This window comes from Metopolophium dirhodum, chromosome 6 (assembly GCF_019925205.1).
Source record: "Metopolophium dirhodum isolate CAU chromosome 6, ASM1992520v1, whole genome shotgun sequence".
NCBI classification, from domain to species: domain Eukaryota; kingdom Metazoa; phylum Arthropoda; class Insecta; order Hemiptera; family Aphididae; genus Metopolophium; species Metopolophium dirhodum.
In genome coordinates, this window is record NC_083565.1 from 30,750,305 (window position 1) to 30,761,544 (window position 11,240).

The 11,240-nt window shown below is 28.3% G+C and overlaps 1 protein-coding gene across 1 annotated transcript; it reads left to right on the top strand.

Moving 5' to 3' along the window:
- Positions 1-1,106: 1,106 nt before the first annotated feature.
- Positions 1,107-11,040, top strand: LOC132947328 (RIB43A-like with coiled-coils protein 2). The gene is made up of 7 exons (XM_061017591.1): positions 1,107-1,250; positions 2,082-2,222; positions 7,420-7,583; positions 7,660-7,900; positions 8,586-8,816; positions 10,075-10,181; positions 10,899-11,040. Exons 1-7 carry the CDS (start codon positions 1,128-1,130, stop codon positions 11,038-11,040), a joined length of 1,149 nt encoding a protein of 382 aa, XP_060873574.1. The 5' UTR covers positions 1,107-1,127.
- The last annotated feature ends 200 nt before the right edge of the window (positions 11,041-11,240 follow it).

Consider the following 11,240-nt stretch of genomic DNA (forward strand, 5'->3'; position numbering starts at 1 on the left):
ATTTTATATTAGTTTACAAAATATAGATGTATTATACGTAATGTGTTATACGTATAATACACAAATTATACATTTGTGTATAATACGTGCCAACCCTGAAAAATTGTGATGGTGTTTTTTAAATATTTTTTTACATTAACTACAAAATTATCAACAGTACCAATTAATCGTACGAGCTCCGATATTCTATGGAGGCCACGAGCTCTCGATAAAAATACATTTTTTTTTATCGAATAAATGTCAAATAAGACGACGCCGATCACAACAAAATTACAATTATTAATATTATATTATATATGTAAAGGTTGTATTAAAAATGTGTTCTTTGTCGATTATTATTAATAATTGTATACGCATATGCTTAAAATCTTTAAATACTCAAAATCATATCAACCTGGCAAAATATGCAACATAAAATTTTGTATTTCGATTATAATATATAGGTATATCGTGAAATGAATTTATATCGAATTAGATTTTTAATATGATGCAGTTTCCTAAGAAATATGCAAATGCATGAAGTTCCGAGCTCTGTAATTACGAATAACTTAACAAATACCTATACTTACTTCCAACAACTATTTTTGGCTTGGTTTTTTTTCAATAGGTACCATAAATTTATTTTTTATTGGATAATATTAGGTATATACGTTCCAGTTAAAAACCTACGGCACAGTGTAGACATAGGTACTAGACATGTCATAATGTACCACAATGTATATCAATAATAATAATAATTATAAGTAATTAAAATAAATACCAACAATAGTATTTTTTGTTTATTTAGATTTTGTGATGTTCTATGAGTCTTGACAATATTATACGTTTATGCAATTATTGTTGATTAGCGACTACTAACGTAGGTACTGACAAATGTAATTTTAATTATTTGTTTATTGAAATCATTAAGAAATTTTAATGTCAACAAGCAAATGTTTAATACTATGTGATTTGTTATTATGTCGAACAGTTAATTCGATATAGCTACGTTTTCGTGTTGCCAAGTCGACGCGTCGTATTTGTTTACACATAAAAAAGTAACGTCGTTCAATAAGAATACAAACTATGCCTATTCACTTATTCATTTTTCTCTCCAAGTATCTTACGTAAATATAATATTTGAAAATATGTTAAATATAGGAAAACCATCGGCCAAAGATCATGCAGAAGTGGCCAAACATGTAAAAGCGAGACTTTTTGACGAAGAACGAAAAAAACGAATTTTCAATCCAACTACTAGAATTATTGGTGTAAGTTAGGTGCTAATTACAGTGGAACCTCGGTATATTTTGAAGTTTCTATATGATGTCGAATATTATTTTCAGTCCCGATCATTCATTCACATAATATTTTTAACTACCTTGGTAACTCAGAGTTTGAATATTATATTAATTATTTTTTTTTTACCCCTTGAAACTTCGAGATACCGAGGTTTCACTGTACTTATAAACAGTGTTGGGAAAAGATAACCAATAAATCATCTGGATAAGATAACAGTTAATTCATTCAAAATGTATCTAGATAAGATAAAATATAACATACATTTATCTAGATAAAAAAATTGATATTTTTTTTAAAATTATATTATAAATAATGTAATTTATTTGTAATTACTAATTAGATAATCTTTATTAATTAATAAATCCTTAATGTCATTTCTCAACTAAAATAATATACAATTTTAATTTTTAATACAACTTGAATAAAAATAAAATAACAAAATAAAACTGACAACATTTCTTTTTTTAACTATAATAATATTGGAATTTGGAATCACTACTCGGTTCTCGTAAATTATTGGCTATTTCAGTATTTAAAAATATTCTTCTTTATTTATTATTTATCAAGATAAATTATCACAGATAACCATTACATTTATCTAGATGAGATAATTAGATGATTTAATTATTTTTATCTAAATAAGATAATTAAAGAAATAATTTTATCTAGATAATTCCCAACACTGCTTATATAGGTACTTATTGGTTCTTTTATTTTGAACATTAATCGCATACATAGTCACTTGCACAAATTTGATTGTTGAACAATTTATTCTATACCTACTTTTTATTTGTGATTAGATCGATAAAGATGCCCTCGATAGACAAGTCCAAGAAAAGAAAATACTTCGAGACCAAGAACAAGCAAAACACCAAGCGTATTCAAACAAATTGTTACAAGATTGTGCCACGTCGTTACAACTAGACGAACAAAATAAAAAAGTAACGCCTTGTCACTATACAATACCTATTTTAAGTTTTTAAGTATAATTATTGTACGATTACGTAGAAAAAAACATCTACTAAACTTCTTATTTTCAAAAAAAAATTGTGTACAAATTACGTACAATTTCGTTCCAAGTACTTTAACATTCTGCCGTTAACTTAGCTCAAGGCACACCTATAGTAAAACGGTTATAGTTAAAAAAAATAAACACCACGTGTAAGCGAAACTTAAGAATGAATCTAAGTATTTTTATGATATGAATAAATACTTTGTTTTTATTTTTCAACGTCCACGAGAAGCATTCCAGAATATTATTATAATGTAGGTGTACGGGCCGGGACCCTATGACGATAATACGCGCACCCCGGACACCTTATAATCGCTCACCACTAACACCTAGGTCTTAAATATGCGAGCACTAGCTGGGTGTGTAATGGTGTAATAGTTCGAACAGCAGTGGTCGGGATCGCCGGGCAAATACTGTCGAACTACGTAATGCGTGTAGTGTAATTATGTGTATTATCTGTGTGTTAAGTGTGTATATATGTGGGTGTGTATACAATTAAACAAATAGTTAATAAAAAATGGTAACACGGTTTCTGATAGTTAAGTTGCTGTATAATACGCAGATTTAAATAATAGCAGTACAAAATATATATTAAAAACTCACAGTACCACACAAACGTGTAAAAAATATATAATAATAATAATATAATGATAATAATAAAAAAGCTATTGGAGCCGCTATGAAAATAATGTAACCCTTCTGGTCCAACAATGTATAATAATAAAAATATAATGATAATAATAAATGACCGGCCCTTATGGCCAACCGAAATAATAATAATGTATTGACACAGCTATTTGAGCCGAAGCTCGTATAAGATAATATGTGGCCCTTCTGGCCAACAAATTAATAATAATATAAAATATCTATAGCCCTTTTGGCTCAACAGTTAAATGTGTATAATAAATAAATAAATAATAATAAAAATAATGAAACACTCACAGTTTGTGGAGCGCAGACTAGCTAGCTGGTCCTGTGCTATAATATGGGTACAATACACGCAAATGACAAAAATAATAATGTAATAAGTAGGTATTGCCCTTATGGCTCACAATAATAATTAATAACATAATATAATATAGAGATATTATAATAATATACGAATAGACGTATAATAGACTCGTGTCTGGTCACCGTTACGACGAAAATCTATAATATTGACACTTTACTATTAGAGCAAAAACGGAGTAAAATAATTATTTTGCGAACGTCGGTGTTCGCTGAAAGACGTACGATACGAGACAAAAATCGCGGCGGCCGTGTTAAATAATATTCGCGGAGCCAGCTCGGCGAAGTGCGATAACGCGGTGATAGTAAAAATAATTATGTATAATAATACTATAGGTACAATTACATAATAATTCACTGGGCACGTTTGAATAATATATACAAAAATAAAACAATGATTACAGCGGTGATTGTGTGTGTGTGTGTGACCAGCTGTTCCCCCGTGGCCGATATCTTATTTCTATGGTTAATCTTATATTTGTTATGTTGCGGCGGCAACAGTAGGTATACTTTTAAGGTACTTCTTACATAATTCATATTCATAGTATAGCCTATTATTATAATTTCGTTCCAAGTACTTTAACATTTGCTATTAACTTAACTCAAGGCAAACCTATAGTAAAACGGTTATATTTAAAAAAAAAAACACTTACCACGTGCAAGCGGTATACTTACTTATTTTGCATCACTTATAGGTATTTAATTATTTATTCAGCCAAAACGATTACAATTAAATAATTACAATAAATGATGCGTTAATAATAGCTAATACGAATAACAACTGAGCAATAAACTCGTATCTGGTATACGAAGTTCATCGATATTACAATTCGTTTTATAGTAAAATACTTATAGAAATAAAAATACGATTTAATTAATTAAGCATAAGAGTAACATATAGTAAATAGATACTTTAGAAACAAAATTAATATCAGCGTTACATAATATAGCCTTTAAAGTACATATTTTAAGACGTTATATTATGTTTAGGCATATTATATAGAAATTTTATAATTTTATTAATAAAAACATTAATACATTATTATCATTTATCAAGATCACTAACTGTTTTGTTTATTGCCTTTTTTATTTTATTTTTATTAATTATAATATCATTGGTATTATTAGATTGACATTCACATAAACTTTTCATGTATGAATGAATCTAAGTATTTTTATGGTATGAATAAATACCTACTTTGTTTTTAATTTTCAACGTCCACGAGAAGCATTCCAGAATGTAATAATAATGTAGGTAACTTTTATGATACTTCTTACCTAATTCATATTAATAATATAGTCTAAGTCTGTAACGACTGTAAGTGGCTGTAAACCGTTTGAAAATCTCAATCCATGTGTGCATATCATATTATAATATATATTAATTTTTAATTTCAAATTTTATATTCTGTTCGTAAATCTAACAATAATAGTAAAAGTGAAGGTGAGTGTATGATAAAAAAAAATGCATTTATAAAAATGCAAGAAATTTTCCATTGATTGAACTTTGATATAGTATAACATATGGGTGATAAAAATGGCTCTACACACATATTATATATACCAGTTTAACATAATAATAATATTTATTTCACCAAAACAGCGATGGTTAAATTTACGAAAGTATAGGTATGTACTCACTTTATAGCCTATGGCTGTGATGTGAGTATAGTAGTTATAATTGTAATATTTAACTGAAAAATAGAATAATATAAAATAAAACATAATAATTTACATAATATGAACTTAAATTTAAATTTATATCATAATTTTAAGTGAGAGATTATCAAATCTATAGTATTTATGTATCGTTTGAATAATATAATATAATTGTTAACAAAACACTATAGTTATGTGCAAAAGTTTCAATAATATCTTTGTAATTAAACATAAATAGACACACTGGTTTAAAGTATAATGCATATAAATTATTAAGGCTATAAACTTTGTAGATGTTTTTACTAAGGCTTAGTATTGACTTGAAAAATGTAAGTTTTAATACAAGTTATAGTAATATTTAAATAATTAGTATGGGTATTGTAAGGATCTTCCTAGATCAGCGTTTCTCAACCTGTAGTACGCGTACTACTAATAGTGGTACGTACAAGATTCGTAGGTTGATGCGGACCTGTGGGGAGCCGCGAGGATGGGATGGTGAGGGGGCAGCTGACCAGGTGAATCACAAAAAAAAAACAAAAAAAACAGAATGCGACACAGACGAATTATTGTTCTCGGTATTGACCCGTGCGTATATTATTGTGTGTAAACACAAAAAGAAAAAAAAAACAAATAGTAAGAACACTATAATATTATCCGTCAATTTGGATGGGTGATGCGACTCGCGGGGACGTGGGTAGACCGTGTCATGCGGGTCGTCGGAAAACTAGTGACATTACCAATCCGGTTCACCGAACGGCCGGTTCACGGCGCGGGTGTCGCGCGCCGGCGTCGTCCGTCGTCGATTGGCGGTTTGTTTGAGAAGCGCTGCGCGGCTTTCCGCGTAAAAGGCTATTTGAATTCAAACAGCTATTACGCGGGACCGCGTCAAGGTGGTACACTAAGAAAATCTACCTTATAAAAAAATGGAACGAATCATTATTCACAATAAATATTATTTGGATTATTTGATTTCAATAATGATATAAATAACAATTATTGTATATATTTAATTTTCTTTTTATGCATATTATATTATTTTTTATGCTTATATTATCATAATTTTGTAGTTCCTTACAAAATAATGTTCATATATTTTGAATAACGTATTTATTTTTAATAGTAAAAAAAAACGTTTTTTGGTCAAGTGTTACATGAACATTTTCAAATTGTGTCGGTGGTAGGTACTCGGATATAAAAAGGTTGAGAACCGCTGCCCTAGACCGTAAGCCAAACTGAACCAAGGTAGTATATTATGTTATGATTCTCAATTAAGACAATAAAATATATTTCTCAGAATATAATACTAAAGATATAAAAAAAAATTCAAATAACATTGTTTATGCGATTAATATAATATTATATATGTTCCATATTTAAGTATTGGTTATCATTTTAAATGCCTGGATATTTTATAGAACTAAGTTTTTTCGAAAAAAAATTCTGATTAATTTTATGTTTTGTTGGTACACATAATATATATTATCTATGTAACAAAATTATATTTAGTATGGTTTAAAATGAAATAAAATGCAAATAACAGAAATGTTCAATATTTAATGAAGATATTAAGAAACATAATGTAAGAACATACTAAACCAGTCCCTAAATGTTTTGTTTTCGGATATTTGCTCATAAATTGGTAATCGTATAGGTCCTGGTCGCAACACGTTAGAGTGAATTTACCCAAAAAGCCAAAACAGAACATTTTCGGGCGTAAATCCATGCAACGTTTAGACTTAATACTTCTATTCTAATAGCACATTTTGCACATATATTTCTTTGCATATATTTGCATATTATACTAATTCCTAGCCCGTTAAAGTTATCCAGGAGTCCACTAGGCCACTAGGGTGACTAGTTGACTAGACTTGGGTTAATAGTCTTCCAAAAATAATAAAAGATTTTTTTAAATTACTGATCTATTCTACTTATTTTTATATGATTAATTAATTTGTATTCGATTAGATAGGTCTTCCAACATTTTTGTACAAATTAAATTTTTCTTCGGTTTATTTTCGTAATTTATTTGTTATTTTTCTTTCCAAACATGCACAGTGTACATTTTGTGAGAAAAAATTCAGTGAGTACGAAAATGTACCATTTATTCTGTAAACTTGTGAGTACATGATTTGATTCTGTGAGTAATCTTAAAAATACAAGTAAAAATCGGAATACTATATCAGTAGTGATATTCGTGATGTATTGTGCCCAAACGCGCTACATCGTACTAATTCAAAACTAATTCACAATAGCTGAAATTGTTTGCGAATAAATAATATTTAAAAAAAAAAATTGTTGGGGCGATATGAACTGAATTTATAGAGGTAATTTATGTAAATAATTAAATTATTTTCAGACTACTTACCTATACATAGTTATATTTGTATCCATTATGTACTCAAGTAGGTACCTATATAGTTGTATAATAATACACGTTTTATGTAACTGTATGTTTATAGAAACAAAAGGAAATAGATTTAGAGATTTTAGAGTACAGAAAAAAATATCAAGCCCCTGAAACACGGAGGGAGTTTGACATATACGACCCACTACAATGCAGAAAAGGTCAGCCAAACCGTATCGGCGACGATGACCCTAGGATCACATTGTCGTCGGTTCAACGGTACGTAAAATATATAATAATATAACGACACGAGCAAATGAGATATTTTAATATTTTGATATAATTTATTGTTAAGGTTTGAAGGCGAAGAGGGCACGACGAAAGAACAAAAAGCGGAACAGATAAAACAACAGCGTGTGTGGTTGGAGATGCAAATACGCGAAAAAAATATGACTCGAGAAGAGAATAAAAATGTCGAACGTACGTGGCAAGAAACTGAACACACGACCGTTCAACGAGCAATGGCACTTGCAACTCTTGAAAATGAGTGTAGAAGAAAACTGATAGAAGCAAATTACCGGTACAACCAAGCTCTAGTGAGTGCTTTATTTTTCTGTTAATTCAATAATGACAACGCATCTCTAGAACATAGGACTGCAGCCACTTCTGAAAATTCATTAATTTTGAGTCACGGCTGCTTTCGAATTGTAAACAAAAAAGCTCTATATAATGCAAAACCGCCACATTCAATATTATCATTTTTCATCTAGCCACTAAAAATTTGTGTCAGTATTGAATTATATAATTTTTAGCTAATTTTCAAAGCATGTGAGTCATATTTACGGCAGTATCTAGTTACATAATATATACGTATTTTAATTTATCCAATTCACCGAAGTCAAAATTCAAGACTTATTCAATATTTAGAGTTTAGTCGGTCGGAATTGCATTTAATGTTGTGATATTGCAGCTGAAATACGAAATATCATACTGTCTTGCGTGTTTATAAATAGAAATGTTTTACTAAATTTGTTTAAAAAAATTTTGAAATGCTAAGGTCTAACTTTGTGGGTTTATACGAGACTATTTCATAATATTTGAAAAAGTATACGTTTGTAAGTTCTTAAGTTTTTAGTTCCAAACGCATAGGTAAAGAACTATCTTTATAAATAGCCTTTTTCTCAAAACAAAACTTTTTAAATTGTGGCACTCTTGTTCTATAGTGGTGAGCTCGACAGACGAAATGAACACGAATAACGATTATATTTTGTTCAAATTTAGGCGTCCGAGCAAAAAATGAACAAAAGTATTATGGAAGCCGAGAGCAACGAAGACAAAATGGCAGAAGTGTACAACGCGATCACAGGAGACTTTTTGACGGAAAATCCCGAACTCGGGTTCAACAGTGCTTTAGGGCCAGGAAAAATATCGACGTCGCTCTACAAAGGATTAACGCCGGCCATGAAACAAGCGATATACGACGAACAAGCTAGTCAAAGAGCAGAACTTAAGGTATTACGACACCTTCGTACAATTAAGAAGAGATTAAAATTACTACTGATCAACATAATATATTATTAATTTTATAATAGTATACAAGGTGTAACAGATAAACTTGACAAAAAAAAAAAAAAAATATGCTACTTAAACAGTTAAACATAATATGACAAAAACTGTCAAAATTATAAGATTAGTAAATAATTTAAGAACTATACTCATGTCAGCAAATTCTCAAAACAAATATTTTGAAAAAAGTTATTACGTTCCGAATTCATTTAATCAAAAAATTATTGATATTTAAAAAAATTCTAAAAAATAAACTACTTGACTTAGAATCTATTGTAATCTATTTTTCTAAGTCTTCGATAAATGTTTTTACTATCAACATTGTTTTTTAATCAGATTCACAAGTTGGCTAATTTGAATATATCCAAAAAAATTTAAATCAAATTTAAATTTTTTTATTTCCAGTGTTAAAAAATAAAAATAATTTTTCGTATAATTATCTGTAGCGCAAGTGACTATAAATTATATATATACAAAAAAAATTGAAATATTGATTAGAACAAGATTTGTTCCATAAGTCAGTTCTATCTGTTACACGCTGTGTACCACCCGGTATTGCCCGTGCCAAAGATTTTATTTTTTTTTATAAATATATTTGTAAACAATTAATGTATATTAAGTATATTAGGTATACAATTGGTACACATACATCTAGTAATAAAAAAAATAGTCATAATTATAATAGTAATGTAACCAGTGGTCATCACATAAAAAAAAATAATTTTTCGTGTGCTGATAAAAATACATATTTTAGAAACTGGTTGGAGTGATGAATTGATCGATTTTACAATATTATGTGCTTTTTTATCAAGAATAGGTAATACCTACTCAGCAGTTGTCTATATTATTTTCTTTAAAATTTGAATATGTAATTAATAATTTAAAATAATAATTCACCAATATATTATTAATATACAATATTATGTAAAAATCTAACATTATGGTCAATTTATAGAACAGCAATACCCAACTCTTGTCAGGATTTGAATTTGACAAAAATTAAAACAATTAATTTACTTTTAAATTAGTTTTGGTTATTTTTCTGATTAACTACAAATATTTCAGAATTGGTGATGTATTGAGAGATATAGTAGATATATACGATTGTATGCCCACGAAGTGTCCTTAATTACACTACAGTACATCAGTATTAATAACTAACAAATAAACAGAAAATAATAAAATTGATTTTATATAATTTCAGATACGAAAAGAGGCATACGATAAACAAGAAAAAGATTGGGCCGATCTTTTAAATATACTGGCCAGGTGCGGCACACTCAGCGATCGAGAAATGCAAAAGAAAAAAAGGTAAATAATACTCTTCTAAGAATAATTAGTTTTAATGGTGAAACAAAAATGTGTGGTTACTATCTAAAACGTGTTATAGTCATTTTTTTCAAAATCGAGTTAGGCTTATACTATACATAATAATACAAAATTTATGTTAAAAAAATGGCAGCAATTCAAAAAAAAAATTAAATAAATTCTGCTGTATCTGTAATATTTTATAGGTTTAAAAAAATTAAAGAAACTGATTTTTGTTCACGTTCTTAAAAAAATATTCGTTGATATTTAGTTTTTTTATTTTTGGAGTAAACAGTTCCAGCTTTGTTCCTACAAAGATAGCACGTTTCAGGAATCCGGTCCTTTTAGAACGTGTTTTTTCTCAACACTGTATGAAATTATTTATAAATGTATACACATAAGTTGATTCGACGGGAAGACATAATTTTTCTAAATACAAAATTATACCTATTTTTTAATATTTTAGACATAAAAGTGTATGTGGAAATGCAGAAAACTGGTTTTATTTATATTTCTTCCCTTTAACTGTGGGAAAAATTATGAATTTTGGCAAATTTGATACCTAATGTCTTAATATTTCATTACTTACAAGTAGTTACAACTAATGGTTTACAGATTATTTTGATAATTTTTTGAAATATCTAAATAATTCTATCATACAACATTAATTGATTGAACGCTTTAAATTATAAATAATATATTTTATTTATATACTTTTAGAAACTTGGAAGATGGAATAAAGGACTTCAACTTAGTTCTAGCTAAAGAACAAAAAAATAAAGAAGAGTTTTTGAATAACGTTTTGTATAAAACTAAAGCTTCGAATGAATTTTTTGATCAGTTTAATAAAACCAGTCGCTAATACATACTTTTAGTCAAGTCTTTAAGTATCTCAATGACTCAAATATCTGAAGTATATATTATAGTAATATCTCAAGTATCTGAAAAAAATTTTAAAGTTATGTTTGTAAAATATTATAAAATATTGAACGCTGGTAAATATTAAATAAAACGCATTTATAGTGGTTAATTATATAAAAACATTCCTCCTGCATCTCAGAA